The sequence below is a fragment of the Hypomesus nipponensis genome, chromosome 1, assembly GCF_054491055.1.
Source record: "Hypomesus nipponensis isolate SF chromosome 1, ASM5449105v1, whole genome shotgun sequence".
In the NCBI taxonomy this organism is placed as follows: Eukaryota; Metazoa; Chordata; class Actinopteri; order Osmeriformes; family Osmeridae; genus Hypomesus; species Hypomesus nipponensis.
The window spans coordinates 8560488-8583033 of record NC_140361.1 but is presented as its reverse complement, the minus strand read 5'-3'; the positions used below and the strand labels follow the sequence as shown (position 1 = coordinate 8583033).

The 22546-nt window shown below is 43.9% G+C and overlaps 4 protein-coding genes across 10 annotated transcripts in view; 2 read left to right on the top strand and 2 right to left on the bottom strand.

The window, feature by feature from the left end:
• Nucleotides 1–11861, top strand: part of LOC146302387 (uncharacterized) — a 35490-nt gene extending 23629 nt beyond the window's left edge. For 2 of the 6 annotated variants that reach the window (XM_084681647.1, XM_084681734.1), the window contains 8 exons: nucleotides 202–402; nucleotides 612–791; nucleotides 1656–1888; nucleotides 2412–2541; nucleotides 2905–3036; nucleotides 5319–5562; nucleotides 5835–5903; nucleotides 7671–8214. In XM_084681647.1, coding sequence (XP_084537773.1) covers nucleotides 202–402; nucleotides 612–791; nucleotides 1656–1888; nucleotides 2412–2541; nucleotides 2905–3036; nucleotides 5319–5562; nucleotides 5835–5903; nucleotides 7671–7846 — 1365 coding nt within the window. In that variant the 3' untranslated portion in view covers nucleotides 7847–8214. Of the gene's footprint in view, nucleotides 1–201; nucleotides 403–611; nucleotides 792–1655; nucleotides 1889–2411; nucleotides 2542–2904; nucleotides 3037–5318; nucleotides 5563–5834; nucleotides 5927–7670; nucleotides 9854–11479; nucleotides 11593–11737 lie in introns of those variants that run through there. The other 4 variants (XR_014732202.1, XM_084681518.1, XM_084681903.1 and 1 more) reach the window with 4 other exon arrangements.
• Nucleotides 11862–13530: 1669 nt separating this feature from the next.
• LOC146302386 (ankyrin repeat and SOCS box protein 12-like) lies at nucleotides 13531–16166 on the bottom strand. The gene is made up of 4 exons (XM_084699037.1): nucleotides 16001–16166; nucleotides 15223–15557; nucleotides 14406–14934; nucleotides 13531–13970 (listed from the first exon to the last, which is right to left on the bottom strand). Exons 2-4 carry the CDS (start codon nucleotides 15511–15513, stop codon nucleotides 13837–13839), a joined length of 954 nt encoding a protein of 317 aa, XP_084555163.1. The 5' UTR covers nucleotides 15514–15557; nucleotides 16001–16166; the 3' UTR covers nucleotides 13531–13836.
• Nucleotides 16167–16894: 728 nt separating this feature from the next.
• Nucleotides 16895–18538, top strand: LOC146302385 (uncharacterized protein C8orf48-like). Its single transcript, XM_084681491.1, has 4 exons — nucleotides 16895–17050; nucleotides 17593–17909; nucleotides 18046–18198; nucleotides 18288–18538. Exons 1-4 carry the CDS (start codon nucleotides 17038–17040, stop codon nucleotides 18447–18449), a joined length of 645 nt encoding a protein of 214 aa, XP_084537617.1. The 5' UTR covers nucleotides 16895–17037; the 3' UTR covers nucleotides 18450–18538.
• Nucleotides 18472–21414, bottom strand: zc4h2 (zinc finger, C4H2 domain containing). Of its 2 annotated transcripts, none has more exons than XM_084681472.1 (5): nucleotides 21257–21414; nucleotides 20373–20544; nucleotides 19998–20170; nucleotides 19585–19798; nucleotides 18472–19366 (listed from the first exon to the last, which is right to left on the bottom strand). In XM_084681472.1, the coding sequence occupies exons 1-5, from the start codon at nucleotides 21307–21309 to the stop codon at nucleotides 19253–19255; spliced, it is 726 nt and encodes a 241-aa protein (XP_084537598.1). In that variant the 5' UTR covers nucleotides 21310–21414; the 3' UTR covers nucleotides 18472–19252. The 2 variants fall into 2 exon arrangements, with proteins under 2 accessions (XP_084537598.1, XP_084537606.1); XM_084681480.1 differs by having other exon boundaries at nucleotides 19585–19747.
• Between the last annotated feature and the right edge of the window lie 1132 nt (nucleotides 21415–22546).

Below are 22546 nucleotides of genomic sequence, written 5' to 3'. Positions count from 1 at the left end.
AGGATAGTACAGAGTTTGCTGTGGACCACTGACACTTTGACATCTATTGCTTCAGTTGTTTTTGTGTGCACTATAAATCAAAATGTGAGTGTCAATTACCTCAGGTCAGGTATGTGTGGTTTTGTGGCTTTAGGTGTGTTTCCCTCACTCATATGTGTGTGTGGTCTCTGTGTGTGTGTGTGTGTGTATTGCTCTCCTCAGCTGTGGGTCAACCAGGAGGATGGAGGGGTGGAGCCAGCCGAGGGGACCAGTGAGGTTCAGAATGGCCACCTGGACCCAACCAATGACTGCCTGTGTCTGGGCTCGCCCTTGCAAAACCGAGACCAGATGAGGGCCAATGTCATCAACGAGATTATGAGCACTGAGAGGCACTACATCAAACACCTGAAGGACATCTGCGAAGTATGGAACACACACACACACTCTCACACACACTTTGTCTCACTAACATACTGTCTTATACACACTCTTCAATCATGATCTTGAGCACAGAGGGCCACTACATCAAACACTTGAAGGACAGAAGAGTACAGGACACACCACACACACACACACACACACACACAAACACACACTGTCTTCCACTCACTGTGCTGGGCCTTCTCTCTCAGGGCTACCTGCGCCAGTGTAGGAAGAGGGTGGACATGTTCAACGATGACCAGCTCAAAGTGATCTTTGGGAACATTGAGGACATCTACCGCTTCCAGATGGGCTTTGTGAGAGACCTGGAGAAACAGTACAACACAGAGGATCCCCACCTCTCTGAGATAGGACCCTGCTTCCTAGAACACGTGAGTCACAACATGAGAACCCTGACATATAGAACCCTGTTCCCCACCTCTCTGAGATAGGACCCTGCTTCCTAGAACACGTGTCACAACACCACAACTGGACGTATAGAACCCTGTTTTCTAGAACAAGTTAGGTCGACCAAACCATTTTTACAGTTAGTTATGGGCCCCTGTTTCCTTGAATACGTTGTCTACAGTAGGTAGAACCATGTGACCTAGGACATAGGTTCTATACATTGTCCTATAGAGAATGTAAGCTATTTGGAACCCTTTTGATGTAAAACACGTCAGGTATCTAGAACCCTGTGTCGTAGAACACATTAGGTATTTATCAACCTGATTCTAGGAACACAAGGTTTTTAAAATCCATTATCCTAGAGCATGTGAGCTACTTAGAACCCTGATTCCAGCAGCACGTGAGGTACACTGAGAACACGTGCAGAGCAGCAGCATCATAGCGACATTGTTAGATAGTAGATTGTTAGAACCCCACTTTCTAGAACAATGGCAGCTCTTCCCAACTCGGAAATAGGGATGAATCATGCTGTGCAGATCGATGTGAGGGAGTGTAGAGAAAATGTTATGTGTTGTTTTGTTTAAATGAAGAATGTGTCCTCAATTTTTGTTCTGCTCCATGATTTTTAAATGGTTGAATGACTTCAACCCTGAATCACAAAGCTTATATTTGGCAGTGAAAGAAATGCCATGACAAATGCCTTGACCTACTTCTAAAAGAGGCTGAATCTCATTTCATATCCTCTTCACTGTTTCGGGTTTTCCTGCTTGTCTGCCTGTCTGCCTGTCTGTCTGCCTGTCTGCCTGTCTATCTGTACTGTTCCAAACTCCCATGTGTGTGTCTTACAGCAAGACGGCTTCTGGATCTACTCTGAGTACTGTAACAACCACCTGGACGCCTGCATGGAGCTGAGCAAGCTGATGAGAGACGGCAGGTACCAGCACTTCTTTGAGGCGTGCCGTCTTCTCCAGCAGATGATCGACATCGCCATCGACGGCTTCCTGCTCACGCCCGTCCAGAAGATCTGCAAGTACCCTCTGCAGCTGGCCGAGCTGCTCAAATACACAGCACAAGAGCACAGGTAGGAGACATGCGCTCACACACACACACACACACACAATCACACACAACCATCCTAGGTTTTTCATCTCTTGTTAGTCAGTGTGTTTGTCCAATCAATCTCCAGGTCATTCACAAATCACACTTTCACAGCCAGAGAGGGATAGATGCCAGCTTTCTGTGCCAGTTTTTCTGTGTGTGTGTCTGTGAGGTATCGACTGGCTGCCAGCTATAGAATCCTGCCTTCACACACACACACACACCAACACACCAATACACACACACACACATCATCTGCTCAGGCCCCTACCTCAGGACAGTACACCGGGCCTGTCCTAGCCTGACAGCGTTTACAGGCTCAGTTAACTTGTAAACAGTTAGTTTTACCTCTAAATGTCATTTAATCCAGATAATTGCTCTATCTCAGGCGATGCTGTGGCAGCTGATGTTCTAGTGTGTTTTACAGTCCTGTGTAGCAGATTTACTGGCTCTTTGATGCAACATTCCCTCATTTCCCGGTAATAACTCATGTCCTGTCTCCATAGTGACTATCGCTATGTGGCGGCAGCTCTGGCGGTGATGCGGAACGTCACTCAGCAGATCAATGAGAGGAAGAGGAGGCTGGAGAACATAGACAAGATTGCCCAATGGCAGGCCTCTGTTCTGGACTGGGAGGTACTATCAGTAGCCCTAAAGGAAACTTGAGTAGCCCCACCCTACCAGCCCCACCCCACTAGTAGGGTGGGGCTACTCAAGTTTGGACTAGTTGGAATTACGCAGTGTGGAAATCAAAAGGGACAGGTCACACAAATGTCAATAATAATGCCAGCATTTGGATCATGGAGACATGTTGTTAGCATTGTTAACACTGCAAATGAAATTAGAAATAATTAGTCGTTGCTCGAACACACATAAGAATATACTAAATAAAATGCCGTTTTACTTGTTATACTGAGTTGAAATGCTTCCGTCATCTGTGTGTGTGCTTGGGTGTGTGTCTGTGTGCATGTGTATTTGTGTGTGTGTGTGTGTGTCCAGGGTGAGGACATTCTGGACCGGAGCTCAGAGCTGATCTATACCGGGGAGATGTCATGGATCTACCAGCCGTATGGACGCAGCCAGCAGAGAGTCTTCTTCCTCTTCGACCACCAGCTGGTCCTCTGCAAGAAGGTGCGCAATCCCCCCCCCCCCCCCCTCTCTCTCTCTCTCTCTCTCTCTCTCTCTCTCTCTCTCTCTCTCTCTCTCTCTCTCTCTCTCTCTCTCTCTCTCTCTCTCTCTCTCTATATATATATATATATATATATATATATATATATATATATCTTGATATCTCTCTCTCTTTCTTTCCTTCGTTTGCCTCTATCGGTTTGTTTTGGGTTGCCTCTCTTTCTTTCTCTCTCTCCCTCTTTCTCTCACTGCATTTCTAACTCAGTCCCACTCACTATAAATATCTCTGTCTCTCTCTGTCTTTCTCTCTCTCTTACATGATTTTCCCTTTCACAATCCTCTTCTCCGCTCTAAAATATCTCCTCTTTCAAGTGGTGCTTTCTAAAAAAAACAAGCTTGCATGCTGACGTTCCCTGATTTCAAAAGTGCCCCCTAGGTGAGAAATGTTCCGTGCTGGTGAGAAGTGCTTTTGAGCGTCTAGTCTCTCCTGGGATGTGAAGCCCATACATACTGAATGGTCAGACCTTCCCTGTTGATCCCAGAGTGCCTAGCTGAACACATACGAGCTGTCACACAAGAACATTGTGCTGTTGTACAAGCTCCTGATTGGCTGTAAGATGGAGATTACCACAGGGTTCTACACTTGTTATCACACACACACACTCTCGCTATGTGGACATTTACTGTACACAAACACACACTCTCTCACATACACATAAATGCACATATAAGAATAAATGTACATGTACTAATAAATATAATCATAAATGTTTGGATACTCCAACATATGCTCTTCCCCCTTTGCTCCACCCCCCTCTCCTTTGTTGCATGCTCACACACACACACGCCATCCCCCTCCATACATACTTTCCCTTGCTATCTCCCCCACCATCTTATAAGTGCGTGCGCATGCTCAGGTGTGTGGACGTGCGTGTGCGTGCCTGCGTATGTGTGGTACTACGTCTTGAGCCTTGCTTCACCATGGCATGCCTGCTCTCTCATGGGGGGAGTGGCTGCAGGACACACTTCAGTACAGTCCCCCCCCTCCCATTCCCCCTCCAAAATCCCCACGCTAACATAACGTGTAATGCCAGCCCTCAGGGCGTGTTAGTTGCGTGTTGCATGTTGTCTTCCTTCCTTCCTCCTCCTTTCCTCCTCACATCTCCGCCTTTTCGGCACGGAGACAGCGATCTCATCTGGGCACGCTCATTAGCAGTTTGTTGGGATTCTCACCGTTCTTCTCTAATTCTCATTAAAAGCGGAGGAGAGCTTAGTTCCAGGGTTCTGCTCCCTGACTGCAGTCTTAACAGTCGACGTCAACGTTGGGGCTGCGCTGTGCAGACGGCCTTGTGGTTGAGCGTTTACCCAGAGAATGAGGCTGAGGGTTCAGTCCCCCTGAGGACCGCACCAGTGCCTGGACGGACGACACTCCAGGGTTCTATTTTTGGCTCTCAGCTTTCGGTTGCGTAGGAGTTGGAGCGGGGCCCAAGGCTTTACAACAACAGTGTCCTGTCAGGGGGCTCTACCTGTGCGTCATGCTATCTCTGGGGACTAATAGACCCCAATAATACCCTTTTTGTCTGTTTTTTTTTTTCTAATACACTTGCCTTCCCTGCGCAATGAACTGTCAACACACACTGTTGACATCTAGTTATTTGTGTACTGTTGGTGGGGCTTCGTTATTGATTTCATGGTTTTTGTGCCTGAAAAAAAGACTCCATTCAAGCCAAGCTGTCACTTGTGATTCTGTTATGTGTGGCCTCAATCCTCGGTTCTCTTTTTTGATTTCATAACTGAAATTCAAACATTTGAAGTTAATTCACCTGGTACTGCTGGCCGAGTAAAACAAAATACCACAGTACTTTATTCTACTATTGGAAATACCATTTGAATCTGGTCTGTGTTTGATAGCTTAGCTTTGATCCAGTATGTTAATGTGATGAACACAGAAACACTGTCCATTCAGGAAACGTTCTGGTCATGTAAAGAAAGTCTATGAATATGAAGAAGTTAATAATCATCATTGTAATGTGTTCTGTTGCGTGTGGAGGATGGCATGTTTGTGGGGTGGGGAGGGGAGGGGGGAGGGGAGGGAGGGAGGGTGTGTTGTCTGTTGGGCAGCAGATGGAGAAGGGTTGCATAAGCCAGTCTCCATCAGCGCAATAAGGAGTGGAAGATGCCCGCAAGCTGACACCTCCTGAAGATTTAACACACACACACACTCTCTAGGAGCACCCACTCTCATTCTCATTTCTCTCCCTCTTTCTTTCCCTTTCTCACTCCAGGACCTGATTCGCCGGGATATCCTGTACTATAAGGGCCGCATCGACATGGACCGCTACGAGGTGAGGGACGCCACAGACGGGCGAGACGACGACTTCAACGTGAGCGTGAAGAACGCCTTCAAGCTGTGCAACAAGGACAGCGAGGAGATCCACATCTTTCTGGCCAAGAAGCTGGAGGAGAAGATCCGCTGGCTCAGGGCCTTCCACGAGGAGAGAAAGATGGTGCAGGAAGACGAGAAAATCGGTTAGACACAGACACACACATAGACACACACACACACGTGTCATCTCTGGTACATCTCGGTTTGTCCCAAAGGCCAGACACACACACACACACACACACACACTCTCTAGTGTATGCCTGTCAGTCATAAATAACATGAGTTGTGAATGTCATTCCACCTTGCTGACTCAAGGGTCTAGCGGGCAACACAACAACACAGTCCTAGACACACCAGCAACTGCATCCAATTGCAATTTGACTCTAAAGTATTGTGTGCGTGTGTGTGTCTTCAGGTTTTGAGATCTCTGAGTACCAGAAGCGTCAGGCAGCTCTGACGGTCAGAAAGGTGACCAAACAGAAAGGTGAGGCAACGCGGAGATATCAGGTGATTTTCCTTTTCTTCTCCTCTCTGAGCCGTCTGTCTTTTCATTGCTGTTCATTCATAATGCACCTCACTTACACACACACACACACACACACACACACACACACACATTAATATGTGTCTTGTCACTTCTGTAGAAGGTTTACATCATTTGGGACATTTGTAATTGTGGAGATGCTTCTGTTTTAAATGAAAAACGACAATTTCTTAGAGGTATATAATTGTGTATCAGTTTATTCTTAGCTCCCTGTCAACCCAGCTTCCCCTTTTAGTTAACTTTATGTGACGTTAGCTAGGAAAATAGCCTACATTTGGAACGTTACAGTGCTACAAAATGAACTTGCATGAGAACTGAGGTATTGAAACAAATTACAAGCGTCTCCAGTTCTGTTTACATGAAGCAAATTGTGACATATACACGTAATACTGTACAACACAGAACAGTCTGTAATACCAACCACATTTGAACATCAACGAAAAGACAGAGGGCTGTTTGCATGGAGGTTGATATTGTCAGCTATGGAGACTCACAACAGATGGATGTTTTTGGATGTTTCCCCATTTTTGACACGTTGATGTTGTTTAGACCGTTATGGTAAACACTGAGCATGAGGACCATCATAACAGCGACTAACCTAACAACTCTGTTGTTCTAATGTTGGGATGGGCCCATTTTTCGAGTTGTTTGTCCGTGCTCCGTGTCTGTGTGTATATGTTTTAATGTGCTGTATGTGTATATACCTGGCACAAGGTGAAGTACTTTCTTGAATTTCAGATTCATTTATAGATATCATCTTGAGAAAGAGGGCCATGTTGTATGGACATGGTTTGAAAATGATTAAGGTATATTATTCATTAGAGTTTATAAAGCCTTAATGCAACAAGGTGCCATGGCAACTGCTAAACAATGTGAGCTATACTGTAGAAATTATCAAAGGAATTGGGGCATCTGCCTACAGTTAATTCTGCTTCTATTTAAAACACAGGATATTAGCAGTATTTTTACATTTAGAGAAATAAATACATTTCTAAAAATAAACACAATAAAATGTATTTATGGCTAAACAAAGTCCACACTCTAAGATGCCATGGCAGCTTTTCAATGTATTTTCCCATCTTCTACTATTGATTATCTGTAGTTGCTATTGGCAGTAGTGTAGTTGTGATGCTAGAGTTAACTAGTTCAATGCATAGCAGCTTTTTGGTAGATTTTTGATCCCTCTCCGTGTTCTGTAGTGAGTAGGCTGCTAATCAATCTGACCTCCGGTCCACAAAGCCAGAATAACAATAACTCTCTGTTATGAAAAATGCTTGCTTTCATATCTGTACGGAATGAGTGTTATCTCTGGTGGTTTTCTTTGTCGGACTTGGAGGTTTGTTTGAATAGCATTTTTGGACTCCCTTGTGTCATTCTAGAGTCGTACACCCCCCACCATATCCATTGTCTAGCATCATCCTATGATCTAGAATCATGTATCTTGTGGTCATATATGCAAGAAGGATCATGCAGTCAAAGATTCAGTATTGCAATGTGTATGTGACTGTGAGGAAGGGAAGGGGGGAGGGGGGATGCATGGATATATGTTGTGGTGTTGTTTCTAATTAGGTACCTTTACTGATGACCTTTTCTCTTTGCCATCCACTCTGTTCCCCTCTGCTTTGTGCCTCCCATCTCCCTCCTTGATGCCCCTCTACAACGGCCCCCACACACCTGCCTATCCCCCCCCCTGCACTTGCCCACCAGGTGTAAACAGGAGCGCACCCCCCTCATACCCGCCCCCCCAGGACCCCCTGGGCCCCGGGCAGTATGAGGTACCGGAGGACTTGGCACAAGCAGAGGCTTTTGAATTCAGTCAATCCAAAAGAGGCCAGGGTCCATTCTGGCAGAATTTTAGTAGATTAGCACCATTTAAGAAATAGAGCCTCACAGACTCTCCAGAAGAACTGGCTCTTTTTTTCCTTCCTAGAAGCACTAAAATGTCGGACAGATTACGTTTCGTCAAAAAAAGAAGAAGAAATGAAATAGACTTTAAAGGAATGGAAGTAACGGCCAATATTGTCATGGGTGATTTGATTTGACTGATGCCCCAAGGACTGAAGACTTGGATTATAATTCTCTCTTACCTGTGTGTTAATGTTCTTAGTTACCATGCTACTTCTGGTGAGACCACCGTCACCTAGCTCCACCCCTGGAAACGGCACCGAACAACCAACCAAGCAGTCTGAATGTCCTGTCGGCATTGCTTGTTTTTTTTCTTATCATTATCAAGTAAATGTTTACCACTGTTTTTCCCTTGCCAGAATTGACTTCTCCAAGTTGGATAGTGCATGTAGATCAAAGCTGTTGAGTTGAAGGGTAGGTGAGTGTTGGCCGTGTGTGTGTGTGTGTGTGTCTTGAGCGAGACTTTACGTTTGACAGGCTTCTTCTGTAGCTTATATCAAGCCCTTGCTGTCAGAATCACCATTGTTTTAGAGTCAAGCTCTGATCAAAGTCCAAACTTTTTACATGAACACTGTGTCTTTCTCTTTCTTTCGCTAACCATCCTCTCTCTGTTCTTCCCGCGATCCTTTCTTTCTCTCACCTCCCCAGTCCTTTGGTCTACCTTCCTTTTCTCTCCTTAGCATACCCCTCTCTGCCCTCCAGCCCATTCTACTTTAGTGTTTTCTGTCTTCTCCCCTCCCTCCCTCTCTCCATCCCCCCATCCCTCCCTCTAACTCTCTTGCCTGTCTCAGTGTGTGTGCTTTTATTTCTTTCGCATGAGGAGCGTCATTCACTTGGAAGTCTGCCATTGGTTGTGATATGACGGGTCAGGGAGCCAATCAATAATGGGCACCGTCAAATAGAACATTCACATCATTGGCATCCACATAGCAGACAGGATTTTACAGGGTATTCACATTCACTTGAGGGTCTCTGCATGTTCGACTGTAGAGGAACTCTCGAGTCAGTAAAAACATGTATTTGATATACCTCCCCCTTTTAACTGAGACCTCCCCTTTTCCCCAGGGCTTATTTCTCATTGGCTGTTTAAACAGAGAACAGCCTATGGGGAGTTTCGGACGTGCTCGGATTTTAGTCATGCTAAAAGCATAATCATCATATTCATGTGATGGACATTTACAGGAAAATACCAAAAAGCACAGCCCACAAGTCAACCTTCTGATGAGTGTTACACATTAATTTTTAAAGCATGCGAGAGGCAGGATCCTGCACCAACTTGACTGTGAGATTAGGCTTCCATGAAGAGTAGATGGTATCTGCTAAACATACCACAGAGACCAGGTGAATCCATGTCACAACATGTCAGAGAGTAGCAACATACCAAAACATGTCCTCTCCCTCACCCCAACCCAGAATCCCTTTTTTTTTGCAGGTATCAAGAGGTTCTTACATTATTTTGACGGAAACCCAATGGAATTATAACTGTGCATGGGTCTTTGTGTAAATCTAATGATTCTTTTTCAGAGTACTCTGAAAATCTTAAAGATATCAGGCAGGAATAGGGGAGCATCATGGCGGAGCACCGCTATAATGAGGTGTCCGTCCCAGTGGTGGAGAACGCACCGTCATATCTGCAGGTGTCTACACACACATACTGTACATTGTTGCGGGGTGTATTCTTTCCACAGTTGAAATGTCCATCTTGTTCATCTATTTAAAAATATTCATTGTTTGACCGACAGATGCAGAAGTATTTTGTAATGATATCACCATCATTGTTATCATCATTTGATCGATCTACAGTATGACAACTTAGTGCGATGTGATATATCATTATATATTTACAGTACTCACTACAGAGTGATATATAAAACAAATATATAGTTCTATGTCATATTTGTTTGCCTTCTTATAGGCACTATTTTATTGGAAAAAAAGAACATAGATTTTTTTTCTTTGTAATGGTGTGTAATTTATGTTGTTTTATTTCAAGTAAAGACCCGTTGAAACACAGGTGATGTGGTTTTGAGTGTCTTCGAAAAGTGGCACCAACGTGGTTATGGTTGCGTATGATAACCCCTTGAGCCTGGCACAGCATGGCACAGGCTGGCACTGTGCTTGTCTTTCAACAGGAACAGATAAGTGTAGCTTTGGCTTCCAGGCTTCGATAACCTCAGGTCCAGCTCAGTTGTTGTCCTCAATATACACACATACACACCTACATACCCCCCCCTTGCCCCTGTTACACTGCAGAGAACAGAGATGCTATCCAACAGTGCCTTCCAGCATTCCACTAGTGATTATCTATTCAATTTCACAGTCAGATATGAATTAGTCATGTCTTTCCCCCTCAGTGTGACGCGTTGCTCTCTTTCTCCGTCTCTCCGGGAACACAGCACTCTGGGGAGCCCGAGAGGCACTGACACTAGAGGAGACACAGAGAGAGAGAGACAGAGCGAGAGAATACTGTGACTAACTGGAACTCTGACCTTCCCATGCGCTGCAGTTGAACATAAACACGCATTTGATTTGGTTTATTTTTTGATTGATTTCCACTCGTTCAAACTGAGGCAAATGTGTACATTGAAATACAATTTAGTTAGATGTACTTTGTCTCCCAGATGATATGACACTGACAGAAGTACTCGAGGGTAAAAATAGTTTGTAGCCTATGAAAGGTCTGCCGGCACTTTTTCTTCTTTTTGTTGAGGTGATCATTAATCATGTGACTCAGTGAGCTTGCTAAAAGGAACAATGTAACTAAATGAACAAAATGTATAAACGACAGATATCATCTTTGAACATTGGTGGTTATGTTGGAGACTAGCGTCATTTCCGAGCAGTAAGCTAAAGTAAATTATGCTCATATCATATGCTCCTCTCTTAGATACCAGTGCGGAAAAAAAAGTATTTTTTAAAGTTACTTCAGAACAAAACTTTTAACATATCAACGTAAGGATAGCTGATTTGTGGTTGAAAAAAATTGCCATAACTGTGCTTTTAATGAAACAACAGCCCACTTTGCCATATTACTTCTGGTTATTTGTGGAAAGTGCCGCTCCTCCTACATATTCAAGGTAAAACGGGTAATTTTTCTATGGCAACAGGCAGGCAAACAACTGAGGGTGGTGGTGTAGGCTTCTGTACGTGTTTGCATAGATTTATTGTCGCAGCAGAAGAACTAAACTAATGAGCAAAGCTCTTACAGGGAGCTATATATAAAATGGACATAATCTCAATCAGTCCTTTACAGTATCGTGTCAGTAAAGCACATTATCACACAGTAACTGATTATTTATCTTGCAATGCTTTGGAACTGTTTATTTATTTTCCCAATTAGCAACAGTATTTATGAGATTCAGTATTCTGTACATTATGCTGATATTATCATGTGTGTATTAGACTACATTTTAAGACATAACCCTTATCTGTTTTGATGTACACTTTTGTGTGTATTTAGTACCCCTAATTTAACTCACAACAAACCCCTCAGCCTCTATACTACTGTCCCATTGTTAGCTCTGCTTCATGGTGTTAGTGGTTGTCAAACCAAGGAAATGCTGAAGTGTGTTGTTCAGGCTGGTTGAGAATGTGAAGCCTTTTTCTTTCAGTCTTTTGCATCTAGGGATCGCCTTCACCAGTATCCACCTGCACATAGTGCCAGTGTCCACCTCCACGCTGAGCAATTTGCTAGACATATTCTGGGATCAGATCAGTGTCTAAAGTAAGTAATAGCACAGCATTTAGCTCTTGTAAACACTGACACATATCCAGTATGACATTATTTAGATGATATATTAGGTGATAAGGTTAGAAAACAGTCTTCTTCCTTAGTTGTTTAAGCATTTCTCCTTTGTTTATTCAAACAGCTAGGGTACAGTGGATTCACCCAAAACATTTGAAGTGGATTCCAGGTCAAAAATTCAATCCAGAAAGAGGCCTGTCTTTTGGATGGTTATTTAGTTCCATTGTGTTTAACCATTTACCTGGGGGGGGGGGGGGGGGGGGTAGTTGTAACACCACAGACCAGTGTCTCACTATTTTACCTGTCTCTTTGAAACATCAGTAGTATATGGACAGTTAGTGGCATTTTTTTTTATTGTTGGCCTTGGGGTCAATTGTTATTATTATTTTTGTCATAGAAGTAAAGAAAAATGCCTATTCAAATCCAGAAACTGTGAATGCGGGCGTCAAATTGTACGTACTGTTGAAACAGTAATATGTTTAGATGTAATCAGAAGCACTGGGAATATGTTGTTATTTGATGTAAAATTATAATTAATCTTATCTATTATAACTGTACTTTTGTTTGGAAATAAAAATCCTCTATCTACTGAATTGTGGACCATGCAGTGTTTTGATGTCAGCTGGGACACACAGGACTTCCTGTTGTGTGACATCATATCCTGTGTTTTTGTGTATATCCTTTGTTTTAATGTTCCCTCACAGCTGCAAGGGGGAGTGGGACTACTTTCAGATTCTCTACTGCAGCTTTCCTTCCTTGAGAAATTACTGGTCTGACATGACTAGATCGGTTCAAACTCAAGAGCTGAGCAGCAGATGGGTGCACCTCACCGGTCATGTTAGAGTAAAAGTCGACTCGAGGGGATGGGGGGGAAGGAAGGCCGCCTCTGCCAAATTCAAACAGGGCTGATGGTGTCAGCTATGCATGAGACAAAAGTCAGTCTCTGGATTCAAAGTTGTAACTCGTTGAAATGTAATGTACCCCAAAACACTAGCATGGTGCTACTGGCTGTTCGATTCAAGCAAACAAACTGTGTTCTCCAAGTGGCTATAATGAATAACTGATGAGTCGGATGTACATATGTATCCCCAGCTAGCCATATTAAAGTGTATTTATCCGTTAGTACATCATGTTTTCATATCCACGGGGGCGAGTCTGTTTCAAGTCAGTGAGATCTAAGACACACACAGACATGGGAGAGAGGGAAATGAAGAAATGAAGGGGGATGGGGGGGGGGGGGGAGACATAAAGAGGGAAAACAAGCACTGTAGAAAGGTATGCACTGTAAAACGATAGGACCTGGATTGGAGTGCAACCTCATCAAGATTCCTTTCAGAGTTCTCGTTTTCCACCCATGTTTGAACAGCTTACAGCTTTTTATGTATTCAGTCTCTCATTATATCAATTACATCCATTGTTCTGTTGTTCAAAACTGGTTTAAGAAAGTGAGTTCAATCAAGATATTGTACCTGGTGGTTGCCAGACAGGTTAAACCTTTTGTCTGTGGATTGGTATAATCAGTACCACCTATTGGCAACCTGCTTGAGACCGTTGAGGTAAAATCACACCCCAGTTGAGGTAAACGCACATCCTGATTGTAATAGCCAAGCCATTACAGTGATGAGTGATAAAGTACCTACTGTGGGGAATGTTGGCATGATCACACGGGTGTAAACATTAAGCCCAAATAATGTGCAGTGCTAGGCCTCCATCTAGAGGTAGATCATGGTACTGCAGATGGAAACAGTATATCTTTATATAAGTATTAAGTGGTATTTTAACTCCAACTCAGTCCTTCTGTAATAGAAGACAGTGCTGAATAGAAAGAAGGTGTATCTATAAACTGTTTTATATTTAATATATTTATGCATTTTAAGAAACACCTACATCTAATGACAAACACACTCAACCATAATCTTCAATAAAGACACATTTAAACATGTCAGTTGTAACATCTGAATTCTGTACAAAATAAGATGTTTGTTCTGTTCCTTCGGATTCTCCTCCTGATTTAGCATGTCACAATCCTCCTCAGTAAGGCTACATTTCTTTTATCTTTGCACCATTATGAAGGAAATGACCCAGTCAAAATTTTGGAACCAATACAGCCATGTGTGCAATTTATGACAAGGAAAAAGGGTTGGAGAGTAGGAGGCTATTTGAGCTTTTTGTGACAATTGCAGTACATATCTCTGAATACCATTACTAGACAGAGACTAGAAGTCAGGTGACATGTTTGAGGTAATTCCTCAAGATATGAGGAATGTCCATGCTGTCAATAGCAGCTGCTTTGTTGACCATGGGAAGGAATCTTCGGATGGCCAATCTCGTCTGGGACATCAGGGTTTTAGGACAGACTGGAAAGGAAAAGGAGAGATGTATTTGTATGTTTTACTTATATTGCTAAAACGTTTAAACAATGTGTTGACATCTACTTACATGTAATAGTATGGACCAATATTAATGTCCCAATATGTTCCTTGGCTCTAGCCTCCAAAAAAACTATTAAGACTGCATTTATTATCTTGGGTTATATATGCTGTACTTACTATTCACAGTCGCACCCATAACAATAAAATCAAATCACTTGCAACTGTGTAATATTAAATAGCAGTCTGTGTGTGTGTGTGCGTGTGTTTGTGGGTGCAGGTTTTTGCATTTGTGTTAAGGCAGTTCCTGTGATAACCCCCCCTCCCACATCCACCATCAAGGAGACCCCTCCAGGCAGGAGGAGAACCAATGAGAGACGGGAAGTCCTCTCGGTATGCCTCTAACGTCAAAGCAGGCCTCACCTCTCTCCTTCAGCAGCAGCACCAGCGCTTCATTCTGCATGGTGGTCTTGTCTACGATCAGTGTGGGCAGGTACATGTCCGCCCCAAAGTCAATCAGCAGCTGTGTGTACTCCAGGCCGCAGCCGTAGCGCAGACACATCTCCAGCACCGTCTTGGGCTGCTTGACCCTGGCCAGCATCTTCTCCTCCGTGCAGTTGTAGTTGGGGTTGGCTCCATGGAGGAGCAGCAGCTTGAAGCAGTCCAGGTGGCTGTACACGGCCGAGATGTACAGGGGTCCTCGGCACGCCGTAGCGTTGGTAGCCCACTCGGGGATTTTGGGCCGGACGTCCACCTCGGCGCCGAATAGGAGGAGCTGCCGGAGGATGTCCACGTCCCCCTCGCGGGCGGCGGTCAGCACCGGGGAGCAGTTGTTGTACTGGCTGCCGTTAGGGTCGGCGCCTGCTTTCAGCAGTGCTACCACACAGTCCAGGTGTTTACCACTGACAGCTGTGAAGAGAGGGGTCTGGGCCTTTACGTCCAGGCTGTCCACCTGTGAGTGCATAAACACCCACCCTCAGATTGACACAGACACATTCAGACACCCACAGAGATACAGATAAGCTGAGACAAACACAGATAAGGTGAGACAAAGCATCCATCTTTAGCTCGGTGGGCTAATCTTATCCAGGCTGATTACAAATCGAGCTTGTAGGTTACACTATCTCATCTCAAATTGTCCCACCCTCTGGCTACATAAATCCACATCCTCCAATCAACAGACAACATCAGCGAGCTTAAATCCCGGCAGCTCGCGCAGCCAGCCAATCCTTGATCTTACCTCCGCCCCGTGCTCCAATAGGAGCTCCAGAGAGCGCAGGTGTCCGTGCGCGGCAGCCGTGCGCAGGGGGGTGACTGGGACCCCCCAGCCACTGCGGGAGTTGATGCACCTGCGGTAGCTGTCCTGGGAGAGGAGCTCAGACAGCTGGGCCACGTCATCGGCGCTGACCGCCTGGTTGAGGGTTTGGCACTGCTCCCTCTCCTCCTCGTCACCCTCCTTGGGCTGGAGCAGGGAGAAGATCTTGGAGATGTCCATCAAACTCATGTTGTCTGGGCTTTCCTCCTGTACCATGCTGGAGATAGGGAACTGGTACAGTCCAATCAGACTGCCTCCACCTGCGAATCGAGCCAGAAAACATCAATAAGAATAGGTTAGCACGTAAGGTTAGGATTTATGCCATCCATGATGATATGCGACATGCCTTACATGCGTGGTTCGGTTTGAGTGGCACACATGCTAAATACAATCATTGCACAGATACTCAGATGATTCAGAAAATATTGTTATTTGTTGTTGATGTTTACTGCTCTGCACAGCAATGCATCATGTCTGTGGTCTTTCATTTCGTGACAACTGGTCAAATCGAGTACAGCCTACATAATACCAAATATAGGGAAATCAAGCATATGAGGTGAACGATAATAGACTATATCTTTAAAATCGTCCATGGTCACATAATGCTGTATTTAAATCTAGAAACATTTAACTGTAGCTACCAACACTGAGACAAAGACAGAGAGACACACAGCAAGGAAGATTAACAAAGATTTCCACTCACCTCACTTCATGGGTCAGCAACCAGTGATGTTTTTGCAAAATTTGCTGAACAGTATGCTTGTAGTAAACACATTCATAACTGGTCAGTCACGTGAAGGAATGGCAGAGATTGTGAGGAGTGTGTATGTCGCTGTAAGAATTCTGTACTCTGTTTGTGTGTGTGCCACTGTCTGACACAGCAGAGCAGAGAGGGACTGGGGGGCCTGGTGGTAGGGGGGGGGGGGGGCTAATTTTAGGCCACAGATGGACCTGGCCAAATTTCCATTCTTGGAGAGTTGAGGGAGGCTAGGGGGCTATAATTAGAAAGGTGATAGACTTGTGACACTCTGTCTCGTTGGTACCTAATAGGTGGGTAGTGATTTATTCTCCTGTGTCCTTAAGAATGGTGTACCTGGATGGTATATTATCCTCCTATACTCTTCAACTGATCCATATTCTGGATTCCTAGTTGTTTCAATTAAGTTGGAAAGTGAAAGTTAATATCTTTAGTCTACATGTTTTGTATTAACCCTGCCTCTCCAGTTCACAGTAGGCAGCCATCTTACAGGCTGGCTGCTACAGCTGTCTCAAAGGCTGAGGCAGAAAATCAGCTGTTCTCCCCCACCATGCTGTATCCTAATCCCTGTATCTCATTGTAGGTTCAAGTGACTGCCACACTGCATTTTTTACTCTGATGCCATGAAGTTTCACATTCCTGGAATTTAGGGTAACTGAACTAGAGGCACAATCAAATTCCTCCCCAGGACCACAGAAAAAAAAGAGGTGGTTTGAGCTGTTATTTTTCATTTAGTAGGCCAATAAAAACATCTTCAGAAACAGTGATTTGAGCAGCAAACATTTATTTTACTTTTTGTTAAATGAACACAAGATTACGCCTGCCATTCCATATTCACATTTAGCCTTCCACTCGCTAGGTGGTGGTATTTAATTGTTTGCCTTAAATCACTGTGGACATGGGGTGTTCGTAGGCTGGCACGCTAAAGTTATTAATGCCTTTCACACGAGTTACTAGTAGTGAATCACTTAACTGATACAACGATGCACGTCCAAGGTTTGTTTTGTCATTAGTCTATTCCTAATTTAATTGATGCTGGTATGCTTAGTCTATTGCTATTGGTCATGTTAGCCATCGCATTAGCTAGCTAGCTAGCACTAGCTAAAGTTGTCATCGGCGTTGTTAATACACACACAGACAGTAACGCAGTTGCTACACCGTTGCATGATAGCAAGTATGCTAACTTTGTGAGCTAATTTTAGCACAATATTTAAGTAAAAGAATAAACGGCACATTGTGGTATTGAAAGACATTAAGATAGGACGATAAATAACACATAAAACACGAAAGATTTGCTATCAACTACGCTATCTCTAGCTCTAACTATTAGCAGCTGCAGTGTTTGGCTGGTAAATAAAGTATAGACAGTTCCTTGACTCTGACCAGCTAAAACAATGCACTCTACATCTATAATTGTCTGCTCTACATGCACTTATTGAACGTCGATTTGGATGAAAGCATCTTCTAAATGAATAACATGTCAAAGTAATGTAGTAGACCTCATTGAGCTAAAGCCATCTTCCCATTCCGGTTATCAGGTGATGGTTCAGAGCCAGTAGGGGAGAGCAAGGCTCTGAAAACCTATTGCTGCAGGATGGTCTCGGTGGTCCACAGGCACAAGCACCCAGCTGCCTCAAGACATCCTGAGAGGAAAAAGAGCAGGAAAGACAGAAGTGATACTAGACATAGAGAGCTGAGGCTGGAGAGAGAGGAGTCTTGCCTTCCAGAGCTTACAGTAGGAAAGAGGAGAGATGTGAACTCCCAACTCCCTCTGTTAGACCCTGTCACCCGACCAGTCCCCATGCAGCTCATGTCAGTGCTCAAACTGAAGAGCTTCACTGAAGAAATGAGACGGGTAAGAAAGGGACGGGTGAACATTAACCCTCAGATGGTTCACACTCAACTTTCTAATAGGGTCATTGCTGCTCTGTATCGAGTCAAAACAAACATGGGAACTAATGTATTCTTGTTTGTGCGCTTGTGTTAAATAGGCAGCAGACATAGAGATACACGACCCCTCAGTATGTGGTGAGTGTGTGGAGCAGCAGGCTAGTCTGGCACTAGACACGTTCATACAGAGGAAGAGGACTCTACTGGATTCTCTCACATTGGAGGACAGACTCCAGACTCACCTCTGCAACAGAGTAAGCCTTCAACACATTTAAATACACTTTTCCTTTGAAATAACCCTCTTATACATGGATGTTAAGTCCAGATGTTTCCTGTGTTTCAGGACACTGTGTGCCTCTTGGGAGAGCTCCTACGGAATCTGCCAAAGCTCTCTGACGCACCCCAAACAATCTGGGAGGAACTGCAAGCCAAGGAGAGAGGCTTATTGCCATCAGGGGTTACCCTGGCAACACCACAGGAACAATTAGACCCTCCAACTGTGTAAAAACACAACATTCCCAATGTAGTAAAAAAAAAAAAAACAGTTATTTATTTTTGTATTAAAGATTCACATACAACACTATTAAAACCAAACACGCCTAATTCCTTCTTTAGTTGGTCATTTACATCATGTTCCCAGTACACACTGAAACAAAGTTGTGGGTTTGAGCATAAACCCACCTTTTATATTATCGCAAAACAGTCTTCATGTTTCAACCATGGACATTTTTTTTGCATGCATTGCAAATTAAATAAAAGAAAAATACAGTACAAGGCAACTTTCTAAGGCAGGTAAAACAACAGCAATATTATTTTAATATTCAACATTTTATTTCATAGGTTTATTTTTTTAATATTTTTTGTCTTGTTTCTATTATTGCATTTACATTATTGGGGATGGCTAATGAGTCTACTAGGATTATGACAATGGCATTTCAACACACTGAAGCACTGGTCAAAACAAGGAGGGGAATAACATGAACACAAGACATGGCTGCCCTGTAGTGTGGATGGATCATTAAGGACCGAAGACCATTTCACTCATACCAAGTCCACATTCGAAACATACAGGGTGAAGCACAACACATACACAAGGGCCCCGTTCATACACTTATAAAATGCTATCTCTCCAGCCTTACTTTGATCTTTTTTTTCTTTTTTACTAATGTGGTCAGACTATTTGACTACCACCTCATAAGACTACCTCAGTTGAAAGTGGCTGGAAGAGGGTGCATGTTTACAGCATTGAGACCAGGCCGAGCACAGTGCGTTGTACCCAGGGACATCCTACACGGCCAGGGCTGGGGTCTACTCATCAGGCTTCCTCTTGGGCTTCTTGGGGTTGCGGGAGCGGCTCTTGGCCTTGCACAGGGGGCAGATGGGAGCGTTGCGGTGAATCTGCTGATGGCAGGACAGGCATGCCTGAAGACGGGCAGAGAGAGGGAACAGAAACATTGTTAATTCCAGAACCAGTTGCGTTGGTTACACTGGTTGTGAAGGGTTAGCGGGTATGCATTGTTTGACCTGCTTGAACATATAAGAACGTATGTCAGTATCATCGTGGATGAGGAGAGGTTAAAACCCCACCCCCATGGAAAGGTAATTGTCTGAAGTTGGTGAGTATGTGCATGCAGACGTACCTTCATGGGTGGTGGCTGTTGTCTGAAGGTGGCCGTCTGGCGGGCGTCTTGTTTCCTAGAGACCTGGAGTTGTTGGGCTGCAGCTGCCGCCGCTGCAAGGGACTCTGGGATGGCAGGTTCGTGAGGCTCCTTCTGCCACTCAGCCTTCTGCTTCTCAAAGTAACTAATGAAACCGGGGACAGAGAGACCAGGTTGGCCCTGCTTCTTATAGTAACTGAACGAGATGAAAGAGAATAGATATGCACATCATAGTTATGAGGTTCATAACTGCAACACAGGCAAATCGTTAAATCCCCCTGAGGTTACTTCTGATGCGGTACTTCTGTGGCCTACATGTGTATTCACTGTGTGTGTAAAAAAAGACATGGCTTTGCGTGTATAGAGGCGAGCTGTGTGCATGCGTGTGTACTGACTCCAGTGAGAGTTTCTCCTCCTCCTCGTTGAGGTTGGGCAGTCGGTGCAGACCCAGGGTCATCCTCAGGGCGTCCACGTGCTCCTTCAGGGGCTTGTACTCGTCATGCAGCCGCCGCGTAGTCTCCAGAAGCTTGTTGAGGTCATTCTCTGACTGCTTGATGGTGCTCTCCATCTGGCGAGGGGGGGTTACAGAATGATAAAAAGCTCTACGATAGAAGTGGTACACTGAAGTAACGGTGGGGAATCCCACCGCCCTGCTCCACGGCACCCACATTCTACATTTGAAACAGGGATGACAGACGGCAGTTGGAGACCCTTGGAGGGCTACACAACACACCCTGGCTGAGCAGAACAAGGAGTCAGCTGGTACATACCACATTGATGTCAGCGTGTATGAGTCGTAGCTCCTCCACGTGGGCCATCTTCTCCTGCAGCAGGAGGTCCATCTCCTGCTTGTACTCCTTCAGATGTTTCTCCTCCGATTCCAAAGACTCAAACTCACTCTTCAGACGAGACTTGATCTTCTGCATCTGGAGGGTCTTGTTCCTGGAGACCAGAGGGGGGTTGGCAATGGAGTCACACACACACACACACATACATACATACATATAGCTATGAAAGTTCACGGATTGATTTTTTTTTCAGTATGCCTCTTCATTTTGCTTTACCTACAATTAACCTAAAACATTTGGTTTAAACGTTTCTATTTTTCCACGGCAAGTGAAGCCATTGCACAGCTGTGTGTGTGGCAGCAGATATGCTGCTTTATTTATAAACCATTGAAAGTATGAATCACAGCCCTTCATTATGCGTGTTTAACCCACATTTGGCAACGTTCTCCAGATATTGACCTGCTAATATACAACTAGCTGGCTGGCTAACCAGCTTGTCTGTCAAGGCACAGACATCTGGCATTAGCTGATGAAAACATCTGTATAGGCGATTATGCACAGATAATTCATGCCTGCTGCTTAGTGTAATATGCACAAAGAACATCGTATGGCTGGCTGAATAGCAAGCTAATTTGCCAGGTCTTTTAAGACAATAGAACAGCGACCCCGCTTCTAGCCCTGCGGCTATCTCGCCACATAGCCAACGAGCTCAATAACAAAGCCAGAAGCTAATTCGGGTGGCAGTGCCTGCTACAAACTAGCTGGCTAAGCTAGCCACTTGCTCTTTTCGAAAGCTACCTACCGCAACTAAAGCATCCAGCTACCAAACTCACCAGATGTGTTTTTTATAAATAAGTGTTTCTTACCGTATTTCCAAGATATTTTCTAGTTTGCACATTATTTCTTGTTCGTCCGCCATGTTTATGTTCAACAACAATAGACAAATTATTAGCTGTAGACGAAAGGCCAGAGTATCTAATAAAACACAATACCGTGACACAGCACGCACGCGCAGGGAGAAGCTGTGGTTACGTGTACAGTAATCAACTAATACGTTACTTACAAACCGATGTTTTAGCTATCCCTGTAAATAATATCTAACTGTAAAAAAAATAAAAGTTTGTAGTACAAGCAAGTAAAACCATGAATTTGTTTTTATCCCCGAAAGATTAAATGTCTCATTAGGTTGCTCGTCGGCATCACTTTTCTTTCTTTTTTTAAAGGATCCAAGTCTGAACCATTAGGCTACCTAAATGTTTTATCAATATTCACCAGTCACTGTGAATGAAACGATACAGGCTACAATACAAAAACATTTTTTTTGTGATTGTTTAACATCCTTCTTGCTGCACGGATTTAGGGTCAAGTGTGAGGCCTAATCAGCGGTAGATTCCGGAGCTGCCTCGGGATTAGCTCAGAGAGAGAGAGAGTGAGAGCTCTGCGAATAATACAATGGTTCGTTATAATTCGCACTAATCCCAGTAAATATCACAAGCACTTTCATATGACTCGGTGGAGAGAAGGCTATTGCGGACGGACCTCTGTAGAAGAAATAACCAATAAAATACAAACAAATGTCGACTGTGAGTATTGATTATTTTAACACTTTAATCTGGTTTAAATTGTAGTTTGTGGCTAGAACTGGGATTTTAAACTTTAGGGTAGCCTACTTGTCTAAACAGCTTTCTTTGCTAACTGGTCTTGGATTTGTGCATAGTCACCCAACCTTTAGGAGTTTTGAAACAAGACTCCTTTACAGTAGTAAAATGTTGGTTGATTTGACTTTGCAGTAAGAAATACATTTGGATTTAACATAGATCTGCCATTGTTAGACTGTATGACTACAAAGGTTTGGATTGTAACATTGTATGCAGCGTCCATTATAATTAGACAGATTGATAGATTCACAAGAATGAATGCAATAAAAGTGCCATAAAAGGAGCCTAGGTTGAGTTTCATGACATTGAGAAAACTGATATGTGATGGTTGGATATCCTCAATATGTTCATGACAGTATGAACCTGCACATCCAGTCGAGCTGAAAAAAACCCAATGTACTTTATATAACATGAAGTCTGTTTTGGCATGTTTTGTGACACATTGTTTATAAATTTACAATACAGTACATAGTCTCAACCACTTCTCAGAAAGTGAAG

Excerpts from the sequence above, each read along its gene's own strand:
- zc4h2 (XM_084681472.1), bottom strand. The coding sequence starts at position 21,309 with ATGGCGGACGAACAAGAAATAATGTGCAAACTAGAAAATATCTTGGAA. Across the intron at positions 19,799-19,997 it reads GAGGAGAAACTCTCACTGGA|TTACTATAAGAAGCAGGGCC; the intron begins GTCAGTACACAC and ends CATCTCGTTCAG. Across the intron at positions 19,367-19,584 it reads AACAGCCACCACCCATGAAG|GCATGCCTGTCCTGCCATCA; the intron begins GTACGTCTGCAT and ends GCCCGTCTTCAG.
- LOC146302386 (XM_084699037.1), bottom strand. The coding sequence starts at position 15,513 with ATGGTACAGGAGGAAAGCCCAGACAACATGAGTTTGATGGACATCTCC. Across the intron at positions 14,935-15,222 it reads TATTGGAGCACGGGGCGGAG|GTGGACAGCCTGGACGTAAA; the intron begins GTAAGATCAAGG and ends ATGCACTCACAG. Across the intron at positions 13,971-14,405 it reads GCTGCTGCTGAAGGAGAGAG|TCTGTCCTAAAACCCTGATG; the intron begins GTGAGGCCTGCT and ends TTTCCTTTCCAG.
- LOC146302385 (XM_084681491.1), top strand. Across the intron at positions 17,910-18,045 it reads TCACTGAAGAAATGAGACGG|GCAGCAGACATAGAGATACA; the intron begins GTAAGAAAGGGA and ends TGTGTTAAATAG. Across the intron at positions 18,199-18,287 it reads AGACTCACCTCTGCAACAGA|GACACTGTGTGCCTCTTGGG; the intron begins GTAAGCCTTCAA and ends CCTGTGTTTCAG.